Below are 24040 nucleotides of genomic sequence, written 5' to 3'. Positions count from 1 at the left end.
GCTTTATAACCATTAAAATACAAATTGTCAACATCACATGTCAAAATATATAAAGTAAATATAGTTAAATCAAACTCAGATGAGTTCTCAAGCAGCATTTTTCATGCTTTGCCTCTCGGTAAATTTCTGTTATCATAGATCATATAGACGGGAATTATTTTTCCCATGTGAGTGTCCTATGAAATTGACATTTACTGATCAAAATCTAATCCTTCCAAGACTAATAATAGTTAAGAAATAAGGAATCCCACAAAAGATACAGAGATGCTGAATAAGAGTGCTTGTAAGTTTCAGGCCATATGGTTAAAAGATTTAAACCTGGAATGGGATTTTTGAAAGCATCTAGGCACCTAACCTCCACTGATTTCAAAATCCCACTAGGTGCTTAAATATTTTTTTAAATCTGGCCCTGAGGGACTTTGCTGTAATTTAAGAGAACACAAGGCCATTTAGAATTTATCCTGAAGTAATACCATATTGAAGGTGTGTGGCAGTTAAGTATCTAGCAGCCTTAGATGTCGTTGAGTAAACAAAGGCTAAACTTACCTTTGGAGAAAGTAAATTTAGTTACTAATTTTTTATTAACGAGCAACAGGATTGTTGACAGTACAATTTATTTATTTATTTATTTATTTTACAAGCATAGTAAGAAGCACAATGTCTGGTGTTCTAGGTCTGGTAAAACCAAAGTAAAAGTTATTTCTAAAAGAGAATATTTTCCATCAGTTAATCCATTTTGTTCTTGATTTAGAACAAACCCCAACATTTCAAATTTCTCTGTATAAAGACCCTGGAGTTGTGGGTTCCCCCTGATCTCATGCAGTCTTCTGGCCTGCCCTTTCACTCCTGACCCACCACTCTCTCCTCAAACCCCATCCCCATTCCAAGTCCTGTCACACCAAAACTGGTCCTCAGTTATGCCTGTGAAAATGCAAAGAAACATCCATTGTCAGAGGGGGCTGCACAAGTAGGAGTCCCTGCATCCAGCCAGCACAGTGTCTGTCAGTCAGTATGGGAGCTAGACAATCAGACAGGCTGAGTCCAGTAGCCCCGAAGCAGAATAACCTCTGTGTTTATTGCAATTGCTCTGCAAGGGGCACTATGCTACCTGAGTGCCTGTGGATCAACAAATACCTGTCTCTGCCCCTACTCACACCTACTAGCAACCGAGAAGAAAAAAGGAATTCAGTCTATAGACTTCTAGCTATTTCTTTGTACTTATTTTCAGCTTTGATTTTTATTCTGATTTTTTTTTTTTGCCTAATAGGATGTTCATGCCAATTGTTAAGGAAAACCATAACCTGTCTCCTCTACTGGATATGGGGGTGCACCAACAACTTTCTGTACAAAAGTAGTAAGCAAAATCCATTTGAATTGCACTTTCCACTTTTGTTTCTACCTCTGCAGTATGAATTTCCCTGTTTTTCAAGGTTCTGTTTTGACAGAGAATAGCTTAAACAGAAAGCAATGGGAAAAAGGCAGCCAGATTGTATAATGGGCAAAAGAAGGCAGCAGAGGGTGAGAGACAGGAAAAAAGTAGCTATGCTGTGTAATGGGTCGCAGGGGGCAGCAGGGGGTGAGAACATAAGAATGGCCACACTGGGTCAGACAGATCTAGCCCAGTATCTTGTCTTCTGAAAATGGCCAATGCCAGGTGCTTCAGAGGTAATGAGCAGAACAGGTAATCATCAAGTGATCCATCCCCTGTCGCCCATTTCCAGCTTGAAGGGGCGACTATACTGTATAATGGGCACTAGGGACAGCAGAGGGTGGGGGTGGGGAAGGGGCAGCAGTGGGGAAGGGGTTAAAGGATAAAGGAGTTGGAGGCGCAAGTGGTGTTCTCGTCCATCCTCCCCGTGGAAGGAAAAGGCCTAGGTAGGGACCGTCGAATCGTGGAAGTCAACGAATGGCTACGCAGGTGGTGTCGGAGAGAAGGCTTTGGTTTCTTTGACCATGGGATGGTGTTCCATGAAGGAGGAGTGCTGGGCAGAGACGGGCTCCATCTTACGAAGAGAAGGAAGAGCATCTTTGCCAGCACGCTGGCTAACCTAGTGAGGAGGGCTTTAAACTAGGTTCACCGGGGGAAGGAGACCAAAGCCCTGAGGTAAGTGGGAAAGCGGGATACCGGGAGGAAGCACAGGCAGGAATGTCTGTGAGGGGAGGGCTCCTGCCTCATACTGGGAATGAGGGGCGATCAACAGGTTATCTCAAGTGCTTATATACAAATGCACAAAGCCTTGGAAACAAGCAGGGAGAACTGGAGGTCCTGGTGATGTCAAGGAACTATGACGTGATCGGAATAACAGAGACTTGGTGGGATAACTCACATGACTGGAGTACTGTCATGGATGGTTATAAACTGTTCAGGAAGGACAGGCAGGGCAGAAAAGGTGGGGGAGTAGCACTGTATGTAAGGGAGCAGTATGACTGCTCAGAGCTCTGGTACGAAACTGCAGAAAATCCTGAGTGTCTCTGGATTAAGTTTAGAAGTGTGTGCAACAAGAGTGATGTAGTGGTGGGAGTCTGCTATAGACCACCGGACCAGGGGGATGAGGTAGATGAGGCTTTCTTCCAGCAGCTCACGGAAGCTACTAGATCGCATGCCCTGATTCTCATGGGTGACTTTAATTTTCCTGATATCTGCTGGGAGAGCAAAACAGCGGTACATAGACAATCCAGGAAGTTTTTGGAAAGCGTAGGGGACAATTTCCTGGTGCAAGTGCTAGAGGAGCCAACTAGGGGGGGCGCTTTTCTTGACCTGCTGCTCACAAACCGGGTAGAATGAGTGGGGGAAGCAAAAGTGGATGGGAATCTGGGAGGCAGTGACCATGAGTTGGTTGAGTTCAGGATCCTGACGCAGGGAAGAAAGGTAAGCAGCAGGATACGGACCCTGGACTTCAGGAAAGCAGACTTCGACTCCCTCAGGGAACGGATGGCCAGGATCCCCTGGGGGACTAACTTGAAGGGGAAAGGAGTCCAGGAGAGCTGGCTGTATTTCAAGGAATCCCTGTTGAGGTTACAGGGACAAACCATCCCAATGAGTCGAAAGAATAGTAAATATGGCAGGCGACCAGCTTGGCTTAATGGTGAAATCCTAGCGGATCTTAAACATAAAAAAGAAGCTTACAAGAAGTGGAAGGTTGGACATATGACCAGGGAAGAGTATAAAAATATTGCTCGGGCATGTAGGAATGATATCAGGAGGGCCAAATCGCACCTGGAGCTGCAGCTAGCCAGAGATGTCAAGAGTAACAAGAAGGGTTTCTTCAGGTATGTTGGCAACAAGAAGAAAGCCAAGGAATGTGTGGGCCCCTTACTGAATGAGGGAGGCAACCTAGTGACAGAGGATGTGGAAAAAGCTAATGTACTCAATGCTTTTTTTGCCTCTGTTTTCACTAGCAAGGTCAGCTCCCAGACTGCTGCGCTGGGCATCACAAAATGGGGAAGAGATGGCCAGCCCTCTGTGGAGATAGAGGTGGTTAGGGACTATTTAGAAAAGCTGGACATGCACAAGTCCATAGGGCCGGAAGAGTTGCATCCGAGAGTGCTGAAGGAATTGGTGGCTGTGATTGCAGAGCCATTGGCCATTATCTTTGAAAACTCGTGGCGAACCGGGGAAGTCCCGGATGACTGGAAAAAGGCTAATGTAGTGCCAATCTTTAAAAAAGGGAAGAAGGAGGATCCTGGGAACTACAGGCCAGTCAGCCTCACCTCAGTCCCTGGAAAAATCATGGAGCAGGTCCTCAAAGAATCAATCCTGAAGCACTTGCATGAGAGGAAAGTGATCAGGAACAGCCAGCATGGATTCACCAAGGGAAGGTCATTCCTGACTAATCTAATCGCCTTTTATGATGGGATTACTGGTTCTGTGGATGAAGGGAAAGCAGTGGATGTATTGTTTCTTGACTTTAGCAAAGCTTTTGACACGGTCTCCCACAGTATTCTTGTCAGCAAGTTAAGGAAGTATGGGCTGGATGAATGCAGTATAAGGTGGGTAAAAAGCTGGCTAGATTGTCGGGCTCAACAGGTAGTGATCAATGGCTAGTTGGCAGCCGGTATCAAGTGGAGTGCCCCAAGGGTCGGTCCTGGGGCCGGTTTTGTTCAATATCTTCATAAATGATCTGGAGGATGGTGTGGATTGCACTCTCAGCAAATTTGCGGATGATACTAAACTGGGAGGAGTGGTAGATACGCTGGAGGGGAGGGATAGGATACAGAAGGACCTAGACAAATTGGAGGATTGGGCCAAAAGAAATCTGATGAGGTTCAATAAGGATAAGTGCAGGGTCCTGCACTTAGGACGGAAGAACCCAATGCACAGCTACAGACTAGGGACCGAATGGCTAGGCAGCAGTTCTGCAGAAAAGGACCTAGGGGTGACAGTGGACGAGAAGCTGGATATGAGTCAGCAGTGTGCCCTTGTTGCCAAGAAGGCCAATGGCATTTTGGGATGTCTAAGTAGGGGCATAGCGAGCAGATCGAGGGATGTGATCGTTCCCCTCTATTCGACATTGGTGAGGCCTCATGTGGAGTACTGTGTCCAGTTTTGGGCCCCACACTTCAATAAGGATGTGGATAAATTGGAGAGAGTCCAGCGAAGGGCAACAAAAATGATTAGGGGACTGGAACACATGAGTTATGAGGAGAGGCTGAGGGAGCTGGGATTGTTTAGCCTGCAGAAGAGAAGAATGAGGGGGGATTTGATAGCTGCTTTCAACTACCTGAAAGGGGGTTCCAAAGAGGATGGCTCTAGACTGTTCTCAATGGTAGCAGATGACAGAACGAGGAGTAATGGTCTCAAGTTGCAGTGGGGGAGGTTTAGATTGGATATTAGGAAAAACTTTTTCACTAAGAGGGTGGTGAAACACTGGAATGCGTTACCTAGGGAGGTGGTAGAATCTCCTTCCTTAGAGGTTTTTAAGGTCAGGCTTGACAAAGCCCTGGCTGGGATGATTTAACTGGGAATTGGTCCTGCTTCGAGCAGGGGGTTGGACTAGATGACCTTCTGGGGTCCCTTCCAACCCTGATATTCTATGATTCTATGATTGGGGCGGGGGGGGGGGACAGGGGACAGCTGTCTTATAGCCCACAAAGCTTTAAAGACAGTGTCATGAAATTTATCACAAATTCTGTATCTAGTAACCTGTTTATTGGCCTCCACATTGCCATATTACCTGAGTGCCTGGTGACAGCTGAGAATTTTCTGCAAGGCAGAGAACTGTTATTCGCATGTAACTGATGGAGATCTGAGGTGCAAAAATGAGAAATTACTTTCTCAAGGCCCCAGAGGGAGGATGTTGAGGACTATGAGAATTATCACAAACCTATGAAAATTCTTGTGCACAAGAGAGAATAAAAGCAGCAGTAAAAATGGAATTTCTGCTTTTTGTTCCAACAAACTTTTCTGAATATTTGTTTTGGTTTGTTTTGCATTATCCACTCACCACTGTTTGAGAGCTGGTGTGACAATGTATTTTACAAGGTTTTATGAGACTCAGATTGCAAGGCATCCCCAATCATCATTAAGGCAAGAGGTATTCTTTACAGCTGGTCAACATTTATCAAGTGATATTTTCATTCTGAGTGGAAAATGGCCATTTTCTAAAATCAACTTTTTCACAGAAAAAACTCAGTTTTTTCGGGGAAATTATTGGCTTAAAATCTCTGTTGTTCATGAAAAACAGAAAATGAGTCAGCTTCCATCCCTGTGGAATGAAACAATTTTGAAATTCCAATGCTTTTTGGGGTGTGAGGGGGGAGAAGCAGATATTCTTCATTTTTTTGACCAGCTCCAATTGCCTTTTTGAGTGTTCATGGAAAGTAAATAAAAGGGAAACCCACATGAAACCCGAAGGCACTGTGGGGCTTTTGTTTGGACAGATGATTGTCAGTGCGTTGTTGCTGTGTTTGCCCCACTCTGGTGTGAGATAGTGTCAAAGCAAACAGTAAATGTTCTCGGTATTAATATGATTCAGAATTTGCCCTGAGTCAGGACTTCTTTATAACGCAGCCGGGATTCTCGTAAAACGGAGACTTACCAAATGCTGCCTCAAATATGTGTTTATAGATCATGCCCATGTGTCACTGAGCTGGTTTAGATGCTAATTTCTCAAAATTAGAGCTGAGGTTTTTCAAGGAGGCTCAGGGCAAGGTTTTAGTGTCTAAAGATACCGATAGACATCTGTGGTTAATAGGATTGAGACATCTAGGCCCAGATTGTCAAAGGTATTTATGCGTTGATGTGGTCAGCATTGCAACACCAAACTGATTTAGGACTATGGACTGCCAATGAGATTTTCTCTCCTAAACATTGAGATTGGGCTCCTAAATCTGTTAGGCACTGAGGTCAGAAGTGCCTAAATACCTTTATCAAGCTGGGCCCTGGGCACTTTGAATACCCACTGGGCCTCTCTCTCTATCTTTAGGCACCAACCCACCTTTGCAAGTCTGGCCCCTTGTGGTAACTGCAGAAGCACCCAAGCAGGGCAGGCATCAAACTCCCACTAGTTAGGTGCCTGTCAGTGACCAGAATGGGGGTTGTCATGCCTACTGGTTAGAGCAGGAGTCATGTTGAGTGATGACAGCAGGCATCAGTAGCCAGGAATTGGAGCCGAGGGTAGGTGCCAGAGTCAAAGGCCAGTGGCCGCTGCCGAGGGTCAAAGGCAGAGTCAGAGGCCAGGAATCAGAGACGGTTATTGGCGCAAGACAAGGTGGGTCCAAGGCTGGGCACAGGGCAGGAGCTCTCCCAGCCATGGGTGAATTCTTTGAGCAGCCAGAGCCCTGTCACTGGTCATAAGAGCAAGTTTGCAGCTCCCCACAGCCAGTTGGGTGTTTGGGCTAATCAGGCAGCTCAGCTGGGGCCCGGCTGTGCTCGTTAGACTGTGGGGGGTTAAGCTAGCACATAATTAGGCTAGCTGCATCTCCCTTCTCCTGACAGTGCTTAACTTGCTTTAGGTGCCTTAGGAAATCCCACTAAGAGTTTATCTGCCAGTTGAGGCACCTTTGAAAATGCACATGGAATTCAGGGGGATTTGGGCACCTCACTCATTGTGACCCGCTGGAAAAATCACAGCCTAAAACAATACTTGGGTGCACTTTCGCAGGTCATGATGCCCAATCCACTGGCTTGACAGAAGACAAATTAATCTACTTGATTGATGCCGGCATTGCCATAAATTCTGCCTACCCCCTCATTCTGCGCCCACAGAGGAAAGTGCAACTGATCCTCTCCTTCGACTTCAGCGCCGGGGATCCTTTCGAGGTAACTTCTGTTATTCATTGTGATATCTCCCAACGCCCCCGTCGGGATCAAGCACTGCAGAAATACCCAGGACTTGGCCCATGACCCAGTGAGGTTACACGGTTGTTAGCAGCAGTAATTTGGATTCCCTGAAGGTGCTGTGGGGATCACAATTTGAGATGTGTGGACGTATAGGATCCACTGGGAATATTTACCTTATTCCCTGCAAGGTCGCTTGGGATTGGGGTGTGGGCACGTGGCCAGTCGTGACCTCTCTTTCCCTGTGGATGTCATGGAAGAAGAGGAAAACTTGAAATTCAGTTTTACTCTGTGTGAAAATGGCAGCTGCTTACTCCACAGATGTGCCCGTGTGTGTATCACAGTCCTATCTGACAGGCTAAATGACAGTCATTAGGTTTGACCACTTTTCATTTCTGTTAGCACGTACAGAGCCAAGAGCGCTCTAGCAGGAGGAGGCGGGGTCAGTAGAAATGTGAACTAAGTTCCAGTAAGTCAGTTAGAACTCTGCAAACTCGCTAACCTCAGCCTCCCATCTCACCAGGGCTCCACAGGTGATATTGTCTCCCTCTAGTGGCCGCAGCTACTGTAACACTTTGCTGCTTTGTTAACATCAAAGACAAGTTTTTCTATAGATGAATTTGTAAAAGACAAAACCAAAATCAAACTTGTGCTTTTGGAGCTGAACGTCTGGGCTTTGATTTCTGTTTATTACGTTGGGCTGAGGTTAAGGGACCTAAGGGATTAATCTTTATGGGAACTGGGCATCCACATCCCTTAGGAGCTTTTGAAAACCTCAGCCACAGTATATGCATTGTTATGCAAAGATTCCTGCTACACAGATAAGGCAACAGGATCATGTCTGGTTTCCAAGGAGGCCCTCGATTAGTCAGTTCTTTAGAGGCTCCTTGGAATGTTTGTATACTGTAGGTGAGGGATATTTTTAACTCTCTAGCCTGGCCATATTAGTGACATCACATTTTATTAATGAGATGGTCATTTTTTATTTATTTCTTTTAAAATTACTTTTCCCTCTTTCCCAGACCATCAAGAAAACTGCCATTTATTGTAAGACAAATCACATCCCATTTCCCAAGATAGATCCAGAAGAGATTAAGGACCCAGATCACCCCTCCGATTGCTACATCTTCAGAGGAAAGGATGTTCCCACTGTCATGCACTTCCCACTCTTCAACACCATAAATTGTCCAGGTAACTTAATTGTGCACCACTCTTCTAAAACTCTATGGGCTAGATTCGCAAACAGACTTAGGTGCCTCATTGCCAGTTTAGCCACCTAAATGTTAGAACCAGGCCTCACTGGGAATCACAAAACCCTTGCTCAGCTGCCACCAGACTCTATAGGAATCTACACTTGCTCAGGGCCTATGATTTGCAGAAAAGTTCTCTCGGTGCCTGAGTTTCCGTCTCTGGGCATGTCCACTGCTGCCCCATCCTAGGCTTCCAGATACATGAAGAGAGGTGTTTCTCTGCCTCACTTGGCTGTGGCAGTCATGCTGAGGCATGGCCTGCAGGATCAGGCCCCACACGTGCACTCAGACAAATGCAGGGAGGGAGGCCCTCCCTCATAACTTTTAGCCCAGAGGTTATGGCACTCACCTGGGATGGGGGGGCAGGTCAAGTTCCCCCTCAGCCTGAGGGAGGAGAAGGGATTTGAAGAGGGATGTGCCGTCTCTCAGGCAAAGGCCAAAACCACTGGGCAAGGGGATATGCTGATGTGGGACTCCCTCAGTATCTCCTATTGTATCTGTTCTACTTTGGATAAAGAATTGGAGAGTCAGCGGAACAGGGGGAATGGAGGCCGGGCCCCCCACAGCCCGTGTCAGTGCTGTAACCACCAGGCTATAGAGTGTCTGTTATCACAGATGAGAACCCCAAGCAGAGACAGGCACCTCCCTCTAGCCTGGACTTGGGTGCTGAACTCCCTCAGCGGTTAGCACACATCCCTCTCCTGGGCATCTCCCACGGGCTAGCGTAGGTGGTTCCCAGCCTAGCATACTGGTGTTTGTGGATCACTTTCCCAGGAGCCTGTCTCTCTTCTTTCATTGCACAGGAAGCCTGGGCACCTAACTCAGCCTTTGTGAATCCCAGTGATTTTCCAGGGGTCTAAAATTAGGTGCCATGACTCTCCGTAACCCAGCCCCTGAGTTCCGCTGTTCTCTGGTGGACCGCCTTTTCCCAGGACTCAGCCCTCGGGCCAGGTCACAATGTAAATCCACCCATTCTGGTGTACCAGTTTCCCACAAATAAAAGTCCAGTATCCTTATAGCAGGTCTCTGGCACCAACTCTAGGTCCTAGGGATGTTGTACAACCTTGCCCCATGGCTTCCAGTCATCCTTGTCCCCTTCTTAAGGACTTCATGCCACTTTCTCCTGTAGCTGGTAAGGGAACCCTGGCCCTCGCACTCCACCGGGTTCCAGTCCAGGGGCCCTATAAACAACAGTGAAGGTCCACTCCTTTTACAGGCCTTCTCCCTCCACAACCTCTGTAGGTTCAGCCTTCTTTCAGGGCCAGGGCTCTCCCCTGGAACCCCCTAACACAAATCCCGAGCTAAAAGGATAAACTCAAGCCAATTACTACTCTCCTCAGGCTTGGCCTCTCATCCATCCCTGCTGCTTTGTTCCTCTGCTGAGCAATTCCCAGAGCTCTTTCCCTGGTTCTCCAGTTCCTGCCTTTTTATCAGGGCTTAGTACTGCAGCCTGCTCTGTTCCAATGGATGCTTTCTCTCACTGCTTCTTGCCAGATTTCGATACTCAGGAGACCATCCCCGAAGCCAACTCTCTTCCATGTCTCTCCACTCCCTAACCCAGAGAGAGGTCCTCCTTGCAGCCTCCTCCTTCTCTGAAACTCCTGCCTTCATGGAGCCCACCCAGCTCCCTCCCCAGCTGGGACTCACCTTCAGCTAAGTCTGGTTCTCCCTCCAGGTGTAGCCAGGGAACATAATTGGCCCACATTAACCCTTTCAGGGCCTGTCTGAGCTACACAGTCCATTACATCAGTGTATATAGATAGCTAGATAGGCTATCCCCATATACCCTAGCTATCTAGCTATCTAGCTAGATAAGCTCCCTTAAAAGCATGAGATGGGCTTAAAATCATGACATTGTTAAAACAATAAGCATTTGGTTATTTGTATTTGTTTGCTGGTTTCTAAGCCTTTAAAGTGCATCAGTGTCACATTTGCAGGTTTTACTCTGAAACCTAAGGACTGGAAACTTACTTTTGAAAATATAAATAACAGCTGTGATCCTCACCTAATCCTGGTAACAGTCTTCAATTATAGACTCATAGAATATCAGGATTGGAAGGGACCTCAGGAGGTCATCTAGTCCAACCCCCTGCTCAAAGCAGGACCAATCCTGAATTTTTGCCCCAGATCGCTAAGTGGTCCCCTCAATGATTGAACTCACAACCCTGGGTTTAACAGGCTAATGCTCAAATCACTGAGCTATCCCTCCCTCTTAAGTATGTTAAGGGCTTTATAAAGCGGATGAGATCAATGATTCTCAATGTCCATTGAAAATAGGACAAAAAGTCATAGGCTTAATATGGAGCATGGGAGATTTAGGTTCACTATTAGATTCATAGAACGATAAGGTTAGAAGGGACCGGAAGGGTCATCTAGTCTAACCCTCAGCCAAGATGCAGGATTTGTTCTGTCTAAACCATCCCAGACAGATGGCTACCCAGCCTCCTTTTGAAAACCTCCAGTAAAGGAGATTCCATGACCTCCCTAAGCAGTTTGTTCCATTGTCCTACCATTTTTACAGTTTGGATTTTTTTTCCAGAGATTTAATCTAAATCTGCTCTGCTGTAGTTTGAACCCATTGCCTCTTATCCTGCCCTCTATGGCATGAGAGAAAAACTTTCTCGGTCTTTTTTATGGCAGTCTTTTAAGTATTTGAAGACAGCTATCATGCCCCACTTAATCTTCTCTTTTCCAAACTGAACATACCAAGTTCCTTCAGCCTTTGCTCATAGGGCTAGCATTTCATCCCTTTGAACATCTTTGTCACTCACCTCTGGAGCCTCTCCAGCTTCTGTATATCCTTTCCATACGTTAGTGACCAAAATTAGACACAGTACTCGAGCTCAGGTCTAACCAGCACTGACTACAGTTGCCCTGTATCACCTGTATCACCTCTCGTGACTTCCATACTATGTCTTTGTTAACACAGCCTAAAATTGCATTTGCTTTCTTTGCAACAGCATCGCATTGCTGACTCATATTGAGGTTGTGATCCACCACAACTCTCAGATCCTTCTCAGCAGTGCTGCTGCCAGGCCAGTTACCCCCTATTCTGTATTTGTGCATTTGGTTTTTCTTCCCTCAGTGCAGAAATTTACATTTGTCTTTGTTGAATTTCATTTTGTTGTCTATAGCCCAATGCTCCAAGTTATCAAGATCCCTTTGAATTTTAGCTCTATCCTCCAAAGTGTTGGCAACCACTCTAACTTTGTGTCATCTGCAAACTTGATAAGTATATTCTCTATTCCTACATCCAGGTCATTAACAAAGATGTTAAACAAGACTGAACACAGCACAGATCCCTGTGGAACCCCACCTGAGACCTCCTCCAATCTGACATCATTCTATTAATAGTTACTCTTTGTTTGAGGTTGTTTAACCAATTATATATCTGCTTAATGGTAGTTCTACCAAGTCTGCATTTCTCCAGCTTACTTATCAGAATGTCATGTGGGATTGTGTCAAAATCCTTGCTGATGTCCAGCTATATTATGTCCACTTCATTCACCCTATCAACCAAATCAGTTACCCTGTCAAAGAAGGAAATCAAGCTGGTTTAGCATGATTTGTTCTATGCCAATCCACGCAGGCTGCTAATGATCACCTCTTTGTTCTCCAGGTATTTGCAAATTTAATGTTTTAAACATTGTTCTAGTAGGTTCCCAAGTTCCCTGGCTCCCCTTTCCCCCCCTTTTAAAGATGAGCTCTTCTCCAGTCTTCCAGGACCTCTCCTGTCATCCATGAGTTCATAATTATTATTGCCAGTGACTCCAAGATTTCTTCAGCTAATTCCTTCAGTACCGTCGGTAAATAGCATCAGGCCTTGCTGATTTGAATTAATTAAATTGGTCAGAAAATCTGTGAAATGTTCTTTACTTATTCAGATCTTCATCCCCTCCCCTTTATTGTTTATGTTGCTAGTCATCTGGTCACATGTTATTTTTTGTTGGGGGAAAAAACCTAAGAAAAACTTCCTAACTCTCAGGGTAGTTTCACTCTGGAATAGACTTCCATGGGACGTAGTGGAATCCTCATCTGAAGATTTTAGGAACAGCTTGGATAAACATATGTCACGGATGTTCTAGGTTCACTTGGTCCTGCCTCAGCACAGGAAATTGGACTTAGTGATGTTTCAAGGTCCCTTTCAGCCCCACATTTCTGTGATTCTAAGAAAACCTCAGAAGTTGGCCATGGTGTTCCCCTTCCTCTTTAGGTACCTGGATTCTATGCTCCTGGGAGCAGTAAAAGTGTAAAAGCAGTACCACTGTTTCCCTCTATTTGATACTTACCCACCTGTTTTTTTCCTAGGTAAAATAAAGGACTTCAGAGACGAGTTTACCACCTTTACTAGACATTACTCAGAGGATGATGTCAAAGAACTCCTCAAAAGAGCAAAGATGAATGTGTCCAACAACAAGGAGAAGATTTTGAATGAGATCCAGCAGATTGTGTCCTCCTCCACCAAGGAGTTTTAAAACCACATCTCTGTTTGGCTTCTGATAATGAAGGACAGAAAATCTGTGCCTGGCTCTGACTTGCATATTTCCCAAGAGGCTGTTTACTGTGACCACTTAGAACCTAAGTGCAGCAGGGAGGAGTTAGTTTCCCAGTGTTAGATTCACAAAGCGATTTAGGTACCTAACTGCCCCTGTAGGTGCCTGAGTCACAGATTTAGGCACTCCTGGGGTTCACAAAATTCTTGCTCAGCTGCCAGAGAACCCTGTAGTGCCTAAACTCCCTCAGCACCAAAGTTGTTTCAGTGAAATTTCCCTGGGTGTCTATGTTTCTGCCTCAGGGCATGTGCACTGCAGCCGCCATCTCAGTGTCCAGGGCCCTAAGACCCAGAGTGATTCCCTACTCGGGAAAGACAGGCGTTCCTCTTCCTACCTTACCTGTGGAGCCTGAGCCATGGTGCGAGAAGGAGGAAGATGGCTTCCCTCAGAACTGTTAGCCCAGTAGTCAGCGTACTCACTTGGGATGGAGGAGACCTCAGGTCAAGTTCCCTGGCTGCCTCAGGGGGAGAAGGGATTTGAAGAGGCATCTGCTATCTCTGAGGAGAGGGCCCTCGTCACTGGGCAGTGGGAAAGTGTAATTGTTATGGCGGCTTTGAGAGAGAGAGAGAGAGCAAGGGTGAGAAGCCTGATGGCTGCAGCACTCCCCTCTGAGATCACAGACCCAGGATCTAGTCCCCCAGCTCTACAGCCCACAGTGGTAGGCCCCACAGGTGAGCTATGTGGAGGAACACCTGTCTTCCCGCAGTTCGTGCATTGCTGTGGGGCTTAGGCATCTGTATACCTAGAGCAGGGCAGCCGTGTGCATGTCCAGAGGCACCAAGGGAACTCTTACTGCCAAAACATAGGTGTTGACTGAGATAAGGCATCTACAGGATTCAGCGACAGCTGAGTGGGGGTTTGGTGACTCCCAGTGGGGCCTGATGCTGGGCTTCTGGTATGTAATATGGCCACTAGGAGCCAAATCCTTTTGTGAATGTAGCTCTGGCTATGGAATAATGAATTTGGTAAAATGGTCCTAGATGCCTAGATAGATAGTATGTGATGATTATTAGACACATAAGTAGATAGACGGTAGATAATGATGATCGAGCTAGCTAGCTAGATTTATCTACAATACATACAATAGCTTGTGATGAGAGGGTTGACATAACTAGATAGATGAATATACAATAGCTTGTGGTGATGGACAGATTAATACATAATAAGTTAATATAAATAGATGGGGTATATGGGGATAGATAGATAGATAGAATTTATAAGACACATACATACATGTTGGTTTGTCAGTGCTCACATGGCACCACTCTCGGTTGACCAGACATCCCAATATTCTTGGGACCATTCCGATATTAGGGGCTTTGTCTTATATACACAACTATTCCCCCACCCCACCAAAAAACGTGTCCCGATTTTTCACACTTGCTATCTGGTCACCCTACACCACTGTCACACAGAAATTTACATTGTGCAGAATGATAATATTACAGCTGCCTGGCACACAAATGTGTCTGCAAGATTTCTCTGTGGGTTCTCCTAGTTTAGAAAAGGAATGGAAGTAAGAAAGAAATTTTGTGCCAACCTGTGATCCATGATCCATCCACCTAGGGAGGTGGTAGAATCTCCTTCCTTAGAGGTTTTTAAGGTCAGGCTTGATAAAGCCCTGGCTGGGATGATTTAACTGGGAATTGGTCCTGCTTCGAGCAGGGGGTTGGACTAGATGACCTTCAGGGGTCCCTTCCAACCCTGATATTCTATGATTCTATGATTCTATGAAACAGTCTCATTAACACCCCTGGTAAATGTGGAGTAACTTTACTAAAGCTGATGATGTTACTCTCCATTTACATGGAGGCTAGAATCTGGCCTGTTATTTATAACGGTGCATTTTTTATTGCTTGTTAATTTCCAAATCATTTTTCTTTTGCTGTGTGTGACAATAACATTTTACAACACTCTTGCCTTCTGTGTGATGAATATTAAATAAATAAACGATAATGTCCCATCATTTTTCACCTTGTCTGCCTCAGTGCTAGAAATAGCCCGGCTTTGTTCCACCACCGACTGATTGTTCCACAGTAAGTGAGTGCGCAAAGGACTAAAGTCACAAAGGGGCGCAGGATGTGTCCGCACTTAAAATGCTACGGCGGCACAGCTGTAATGCTTCAGTGAGGACACGCACTGCAGTGATGGGAGGGGTTCTGTAGGTAATTTATCCCCTCCCCAACTCACACACAGAGGCAGTAGCTAGGTCGCTGGAGGAATGCTTCTGTCGACCTAGTGCTGTCTGCACCAGGGGTTAGCTCGGCCTGGCTACACCTGAGAGTCGTAGCGCTGCCGATGTCAGTTTTCACTGTAGCCCACCCCTTAGGCGCTGAGCGTCACCGCTCCTAACTCTTAGGTGCTTAGAAAATCACTGGGATCCACAAAGCCTGAGTGAGGTGCCCAGGTCTCTGTGCAATGAATGAGGAGGGACAGACACCTAAGAATGGGATCCATAAAAGCCAGCTCTTGCCGGGAGGTGACCAAGCTAGCCCACGGGAGATGCCAAGGAGAGGGCTGTGTGCTAAGCCCTGCCCCTCTTGCCTCTTTGAGAGAAAAAAATTACTTGCCTGAGTAAGGGCTAGATTCAGATTCTCTTGCTCACACTGAGTTGTACTTTACACCGTAAGTCATTCCAATGGCACTATTCGTGGAGCACCATGCTATTCAATGACAGCAAGGGGATCAGAAGTCTGCTGGAACTGTAACGAAGAAACAAGTATCCAGCGCTCGCGCAGCTGTGGAAAGAGATGGACACGAGAGAAAACAGTGCTCAGCTGTGGTTAATAATTATATCCTAGGTTAGTCATCTGCTACGCAGGGTTTAACCCCACCACAAAGACTATGGTTCTTGTGGGCTGCAGTGATCACCACACAGAGGATTTTGCAAGAATGCAAGAGTAGGCTAGTGCCCAGAATAGAGCCGTGATATTTACACCTGTCTGAGTTAATAGCCACAGAAAGAACCTATTGCCATAGAAAGCAATGACATGCATTTGAAGAAATTTGGGCCTCCAGACATATTTAGTTAAAAACATTGAGATGGCTCAAAGAATGCCAGACGTCCCTTCCACCTACCCCCTCCTCTTTTTCCCTTCCCCCGTCCCAGGTCAACTCCTTTCCTCCTTTCTCTATTCATGTGTGTCTTCTCCTCTTTTATTACTGTCCCCCTGCCCTCCAGGTATGCTATGTCTATGTAGCATTGTCTGCCTTTGTATTGTCTGACCTGGCTGCTTTGAAAAGTTGTAAAATTGTGTCATCCCATAGTTCTACTGGAGTAGAGCCCTGTGCCTGACCCAGTCCTAACGGGACGCAACTACAGACACTGGGTTCGGGATGCGGTGGGTACAGGACCCAATGACAAGTGTCAGGTTTGGGTCGGAGATGAACAGTCACACCCATGAGACAGGGCAGCCCAGACCCTGCACCTCCTCCAGTCCTGCTCAATGATGGGGAGAGGAGGTGCCTGGAGGTGGGGTCTGGAGCGGGGTTGGGTGGCGAAAAGGTGGCCGGGCAAAGCCATGTCATTTTGGGCACGGTTAAGAGGGCTGTTTCTCCTCCAGGGAAAGAGGTGTTACTGGTTGTGTAAAAGCAGCTGCAGACCCAGGCGTCAGGGAGCCAGGCAGGCAGCTGTTTTGGGTGAGCAGGGTGGGGGCGCAGCTTCCCTGACCACACTGCTCCTTCAGCCTATCATGTGTCTCTGAGGCTAAGGTGGGGGGTCTTCCCCCTCACCTCCTCCACATCCACTGCCCGAGCCCCTCTGCTCCCTAGACTCCTCGGCGCACACCCACAGCCTCAAACCTCAGTGCGCCATTCAAGGCAACTTGAACCCAGCAGTGTCTGACAACAAATACTGGGCTTGGGTCAGGTCAGGTCTGAAAACAACTTGACACTCATGGACTGAGGTCCAGTTTGGATTGACTGTGCTCTGACCAAGTTCTAGCAGGGCTTTAGAAATAGGTTTGAGCAAGCTTCTGTATTGGAGACCCCATGTAACATGCAGAATTTGGAAATATATACAATTTGTAAATCATATTTACCCTTTTGTATTTTCATTGACTGTTTCTTTATGGAAAGAAAAAAAGAAAGACTGGAATCTCTCTTGAGCCTTTTCATCATTAAAGCTTTACCAGATTAATAACTCGCTTGAGATTCACATGTTAATGTTGCTTACGCAACAGATATTTCAAAATGGTAGCTGAGGGAGTTGTTATGCCCTTTCACTTAGGGAGTCAAAGCAATGCACAAAAGGGTCAGGAAGAAAATAATAGCAATGATGTAATCTTTACTGAATGGGAAAAAGGCATATAATTAGATAGCAACACCAGCTAAAAGGTGTTGTAAGTCAACAACCAAGTCCCAGCTCCTCAACAGTTGGTTGACTGTGAGGGACATGGGAGAAGCCTGTACTATCTTATGAATACTATATGTTTATTGTGTGGCTTGCTTTAGGGTTGCTAGGAAGTTAATTTCAGCAGGCACAGAAAGCAGGTAGGCTGGAAAGCAGACAGCAATATCTGGTACTATAAGGACAGTACTGGTGTCAGTGCCTTTTAAGTTTTACCACCACCAGGCTGACTGCGGATGGGAGGGCCGACAGGTGGGAAACTGAAACAAAGAGCTTTGGGAGTGATTAGAAATCCAAGATGCTGGACTCAAAGGCTGCAGGGATAGAGCCTGTTCCCCCCAAAGCCAGAAGTGGGATCTCCGGATAAGTTAAACCTACCACAACTTCAGGTAAGGCAGCTGAATATTGGCTGTTTATTTTGGGAACAAAACCCTATTGTTGTGTTATGCTTTGATTCCTGCTGTTGAGATTAAATGATACTTGGTTTCAAAAAGGCTGGTTTTGGGACACTATGTTCACCCCGGTCACAGATCCCCATGGGAAATTTTGCAAGAACAGTTGAACCTGCTTGAGCCTGCTGGTAAACAGGGATACAACCTGGGGACTGGTCTAAGGACTGCGAGAAGTTACCTAAATAAAGGGAGTTGCAGTGCCTCCTGGGAGTTGTAGTTTGTGCCAAGTGTCCCCATTCTCATCTACAGGCTGGGCTTCCTCATCCATCCCTCAAAATGCATCATGGTCTCCCATCTTAGTGAGGGGTAGCTGTGCAATATGGAGTCCTTGTTCCTGCTGCGTTATGGAAGATGTAGTCCAGATGGGGGAATCCAAGCTTCTTGGTAATGGAGACACAAGGTGTAAACTACATATCCCAGAAGGCACTGCAAATTCAATTTTTGGCCAAAATCTCTCTTTTCAAGTTTTTTGGCTAAAAACTTAAAAATTTCCATGGAAAAATGTTTTGGACCAGGTCCAATAAGACCTCAGTATGCCAATACAATGGGAGTGGAGTGAGAATATTACCCATATGTGCTATGTATGTTGCTGAAGAAATTATAGATAGTCACTATGGGCTTGGCTGACTCACGCTTCTCTTATTTTATTTTATTTTTTACAGAGGTAACAAAAAGTGCCCTTCTGTGAAGTTCTGTGGTCATTTTAGCAGATATATTGTAGTGTTGTAACAACTGTCATATTTCATCAGGTCAGGTGAAAAAGCATTATACACTAAGGGCCAGATTTTCAAAGGTATTTAGGTGCCTAACGATGCAGAGAAGTTCCTAGCTGGATTTACTAATGCTCTTAAACAGGTTATGAGCCAGAAGTTTGAAGGTATTTAGAGCCTAGTGGGACTTTCAAAAGCATCTTGTCACATAATATCTGTTGAAATCAATGAATTTTAGGTACTGAGGTGTTGTAAAATCCCACTAGGTGCCTAACTAAGGCTATGTCTATGCCGCACACCTTACAACGGAACGGTAGTGCAGCGGCAGTCGCACCATTGCAAGGTAAGCAGTGTAGCCGCTCTTTGTTACCGGGAGAGCTCTCTCTTGGTGACAAACTGACCCCCCACCCTCCACGAGGGGCAGTAGCGTCATTGACGAGAGAGTGGCTCCCACTGACAAAGCACTGTCCACACCGGTGCTTTTCATCGTTAAAACTTTTGTCGTTCAGGGGGCTATTTTTTCCACACCCCTGTGCGACGAAAGTTTTAACGACGAAAGTGCAGTGTAGAGAAAGCCTCAACCTTTTGAAAATCTGTTCTTAAATAAATACTGAATAAAGTTAAAAGGGATGGTAGGACATATCTGAAGATCTGGGGAGAGAAGATCTTTCTTTCTTTCTTTCTTTCTTTCTTTCTTTCTTTCTTTCTTTCTTTCTTTCTTTCTTTCTTTCTTTCTTTCTTTCTTTCTTTCTTTCTTTCCTTTCCAGAGAACACATGGGACACATGCAATGGAAAAATCAAACATCCATCACCAAGTTCATCCTTCTGGGATTCAGGAACTTGAATGAAGTTCAGATTCTGCTTTTTGTGCTGTTTCTAGTGATCTACATTGTGACCCTGGCTGGGAACCTTCTCATGGTTATGCTAGTTGTGGCTGATCAGCAGCTTCACACCCCCATGTACTTCTTCCTGGGGAACTTGTCTTTCCTGGACACCTGCTACACCTCAGTCATTGCCCCCAGGTTGCTGTCTGGATTCTTGGCAGAGGACAGGACAATGTCCTTCGGGGACTGCATCACACAGTTGTTCTTCTTCAGTGCTTTGGCTTGCATTGAGTGTTTCCTACTTGCAGTCATGGCTTATGACCGTTATCTAGCCGTATGCAACCCACTCAGCTATAATGTTATAATGAACCTCCGGTTCTGCCTTCAGTTGGTATCTGCCTCCTGGATAACTGGTTTCTCAGTCAGTGCATTAGCAGTGGGGATGGTTCCCCAGCTAAGCTTCTGCGGTCCTAATGAAATTAATAATTTCTTCTGTGACATGGAGGAGCTACTCAAATTGTCCTGCAAAAAAAGCCCCTTGGCGGAAATGATCATTCTGGTCTCCTGCTCCCTGGTGTCCCTGGTCCCTTTCCTCTTCATCGTTATGTCTTACATTCTTATCCTCTCGGCCACCCTGCAAATTGCCTCCTCTGCTGGGAGGCAGAAGGCCTTTTCCACCTGTGCCTCTCACCTGCTAGTGGTGAGTCTGTATTATGGGACCATCGTTATCATGTATGTGTCACCATCTGCAGAGAAGTCCCCAGCCTTCCATAAAGCCTTGTCTATCATGTACACAGTCGTCACCCCGATGTTCAACCCCATCATTTACAGTCTGAGGAACAAAGAGGTGAAGGGGGCCTTCAGGAAAGTCATGCTGCAGAACTTAGGTATGATTTAGTCTGTCATTTTCAGAATGGCCTATGGAAGTTTGGCACCCAACTCCCATTGGCAGATTAGTGCTTAATTCCTTTAGGCTACTTTGAATAACCTAGCACAGATCTCAATAGAACTTGGTTATGCAAGTCACTTAGATACTGTGATACAAACCCACACTGTCCAGGAAGAGGATAATGAGCTGCTGTGGGCTCAGTCACCTCTGTCCCGCTCCATTGTGACTATTTAAATCCATGGTATGCCCACACCTTGAATACTGTGTGCGATTCTGTTCAATTCAAAAAAGATATATTAAAATTGGAAAAGGTACAGAGAAGGGCAGCAAAAACAATTAGGGGCCTGGAACAGCTTCCATGTGAGGAGAGATAACAAAGACTGGGTCATTCATCTTGGAACAGAGGTGATTAAAAGAAGATATGATAGAGGTCTATAAAAGCATGACTGGTGTGGAGAAAGTGAAAAAGGAATTGTTACTTACCCCTTCACATAACACAAGAATTAGGGGTCACATGATGAAATTAATAGGCAGGAGGTTTAAAACAAAGAAACAAAAGCATCTCTTCACACAATACACAGTCTACCTGTGGACCTCATTGCCAGGGATGTTGTGAAGGCCAAAAGTATAACTTGACTAAAAAAAATAGATCAGTTGGGGGATGATAATGGAAAACAAGTGTTACTGCTTTTTGAAACCTTTACCACCATTAACTGTTCTCATTAATATAAAGGGAAGGGTAACCACTTTCTGTATAAAATGCTATAAAATTCCTCCTGGCCAGAGGCAAAACCCTTCCACCTGTAAAGGGTTAAGAAGCTAAGATAACCTCGCTGGCACCTCACCAAAATGACCAATGAGGAGACAAGATACTGTCAAATCTGGAGGGGGGAACAAAGGGTCTGTGTCTGTCTGTGTGATGCTTCTGCCGGGAACAGATCAGGAAAGCAGCTCAGAACTCCTGTAAAAAGTTAGTAAGTAATCTAGCTAGAAATGCGTTAGATTTCCTTTTGTTTAATGGCTGGTAAAATAGGCTGTGCTGAATGGAATGTATATTCCTGCTTTTGTGTCTTTTTGTAACTTAAGGTTTTGCCTAGAGGGATTCTCTATGTTTTGAATCTGAGTACCCTGTAAGGTATTTACCATCCTGATTTTACAGAGGTAATTCTTTTACCTTTTCTTTAATTAAAATTCTTCTTTTAAGAACCTGATTGTTTTTTCATTGTTCTTAAGATCCAAGGGTTTGGGTCTGTGTTCACCTGTAAAAATTGGTGAGGATTTTTATCAAGCCTTCCCCAGGAAAGGGGGTGTAGGGGTTGGGGGGATATTTTGGGGGAAGACGTCTCCAAGTGGGCTCTTTCCCTGTTCTTTGTTTAACATGCTTGGTGGTGGCAGCATAGGGTTCAAGGACAAGGCAAAGTTTGAACCTTGAGGAAGCTTTTAACCTAAGCTGGTAAGAATAAACTTAGGGGGTCTTTCATGCAGGTCCCCATATCATGAAGTTATACACACCCTAGAGTTCAGGGTGGGGAAGGAACCTTGACAACTGTAAGTGTGCAAGTCACGTAGACAGCCAGTTGGGGCAAAACAATTAACAAATTTGTAGAAAAATAGCAAAAATAAGTAAAGCAGGAGGTCATGACATGGAATTCAGCCACAAGTGGTAACCACAATGTTGGCACATATCCAAAGTCTTAACTATAAAGATAAACAAGAGCCAGGAAAACAAAGCGAGAGAGAGAAGACACTGATTGAAAACTTCTAGCAAGAGCCGGGGTCACAAACCATTCTCCCCTGATGACCTACAGATGACTGGCCATCGGAAGCGGGAAGCTGCCCATTCAGCATCACCTCTGATTGTACGTCACCACGGTTCGAGGTGCTTCTAGCTTACTGCGATAGGGATTTTTGTGTTAATAAAAGGCTTTGTGTGTTTGAACTGCTTGTGTCAGTCACTTATTGGACAAAGGTGTCGTGTCCTCAGAGAATTCCTGAGACCACCCCAGTACAGTGAAACCCTTGGAAGGGTAACAGAGGATGGGGTCCATCAATGGCTATTAGCCAGGATGGTCAGGGAGGCAACCCCAAGCTCCAGGTGTCCCTAGACCTCTGACTGCCAGAAGACTGGATGACAGGGGATGGATCACTCAGTGATTGCCTGTTCTGTTCATTCCCTCTGAAGCACCAGACAATGGACTCTGTTGGAAGACAGGATACTGGGCTAGGTGGACCATCAGTCTGACCCAGTATGGTCATTCTTATGCTCCTATGCCCCATTACTGGAGGGAGGGGCTAGCAGGGAAAAGGCCAGCTCATTTGGGGTCTGGTAGGGAGCGGGGACTGATCTCCAGCTCTGACTCTATGAGATAGGACAGGCTGGGAGCAGGAACCGACCAGAGATGGGTGCTGGCCAGTCCCTCCTTGAGGGAAGGTGGATGTGATATGGGACTATTGTTTTAATTTGCTCCTGCAGTAGAAAGAGAAAACCTGAGACATAAGGCCTGGTATAAGGGGCCTGGTATGAGGACTAAGGCCTGAACTAAAGTAATCAGGCCCTGCTGATATAAAGCAAAGTTAGCAAGAGTTAGGCTATAGGCCCTGATACAAAACATGCCTGCTTGCAAGTTCACAGAACTTGGCAAGAACAGGGCTGGTATTGCAAAACCAGACACATTGCTGAGAAGTGCTAGGTACAGGACACGCAGGCAAACACATTCCAGAACACCCCAATACCAAAGATGGTAGGAACACTCTCTCCAAAGATAAAAGGGACACATTGACACATAGCCTTAAATGTAAGTGAGGGAATAGTCCCACTCTTGTGGGGAACTTTCCTGACTTCTGCACTATCCCGGTGAAGTGGGCTAGCAAAAGGATCTGAGTCCTCACTCCCACTTCCTTTACCCAGTGGCCTCCCTGCCCTTGAGGACTCCCCTTCCACTCCCCTGTCTGGCAGAGTCCTCATACGCCCAACAAGGCTGGGCCCAGGATTCCCGGGGGGCTTGACCCCCAACCCTGCTGTGGTCACCTAGGACAGGGGATAGGGTGTCCCCGCTCTGGGGTACTCTCTCTGCACTGGGCACTTCTCTGACCTACTGACCATTACATACAGTTTAAAGCAAATGCAAGTTATTTAATCAACAATTAATTTTAAAAAAGAATAAGGGAAAATGGGAAAGGTTAAAGGAAACACATCAGCCCGCTCTGTGGCAGGGAACATCACAAACAGTGTCTCTGGAACGTCAGGGCAGTTCACAGTCTGTTCCTTGTAAGTCCCAGGCCTTCTTCTCAGGCCCTGGCTGTGCTGCAGGGATGCTGTGGGTTGGACACTTGGTCTGGTGGTGGCCACACGCTCTTGGGCTCTAAGGGTTAGGACCCTTCTTCCTAGTGTCGCCCCCGCCCTGTCGGGGTTACGATCCAAGCCTGGCCTGCAGAGCCTCTTGGCTGAGGCGTCTCCCTGTGCTGGCCCCGCTGCCCAGGGTCCCCCTCGCTCTCCCCAGCTGCTCACCGCACCCAGCTCCGGACTGCTCCAGCCCCAGCTGCACCACTCGGTCTCTGCACTGCTGCTGCTGCTCTGCCTCCAGCTCCCTGGGCTGCTTCTCTAGCCCCTCTGCCTCTGGTTGCTGCAGCTCTGCTCCCAGGACAGGTCTGCTCTGCAGGCTGCTTCTGTGACTCTGCTCCCAGCACTGACCTGCTTTGTGGGCTGATTTTCTGGGATCTCTGGCTCTGGTTGCT

The 24040-nt window shown here is 46.2% G+C and overlaps 2 protein-coding genes across 2 annotated transcripts in view; both read left to right on the top strand.

Annotated features, from left to right (window-relative positions):
- LOC140897210 (cytosolic phospholipase A2 gamma-like) overlaps nucleotides 1-13004 on the top strand; it is a 31546-nt gene extending 18542 nt beyond the window's left edge. The window contains exons 7-10 of the mRNA XM_073309603.1: nucleotides 1268-1354; nucleotides 7104-7261; nucleotides 8302-8470; nucleotides 12838-13004. Of these exons, the coding sequence (XP_073165704.1) occupies nucleotides 1268-1354; nucleotides 7104-7261; nucleotides 8302-8470; nucleotides 12838-13004 (581 nt within the window). The remainder of the gene's footprint in view (nucleotides 1-1267; nucleotides 1355-7103; nucleotides 7262-8301; nucleotides 8471-12837) is intronic.
- Nucleotides 13005-19366: 6362 nt separating this feature from the next.
- LOC140897017 (olfactory receptor 5AP2-like) lies at nucleotides 19367-20314 on the top strand. The gene has a single exon (XM_073309272.1). The coding sequence runs from the start codon at nucleotides 19367-19369 to the stop codon at nucleotides 20312-20314; it is 948 nt and encodes a 315-aa protein (XP_073165373.1).
- The last annotated feature ends 3726 nt before the right edge of the window (nucleotides 20315-24040 follow it).

The sequence above is a fragment of the Lepidochelys kempii genome, chromosome 13, assembly GCF_965140265.1.
Source record: "Lepidochelys kempii isolate rLepKem1 chromosome 13, rLepKem1.hap2, whole genome shotgun sequence".
NCBI classification, from domain to species: Eukaryota; Metazoa; Chordata; order Testudines; family Cheloniidae; genus Lepidochelys; species Lepidochelys kempii.
The sequence above is the reverse complement of the archived record's forward strand: the minus strand, read 5'-3'. Positions and strand labels throughout refer to the sequence as shown.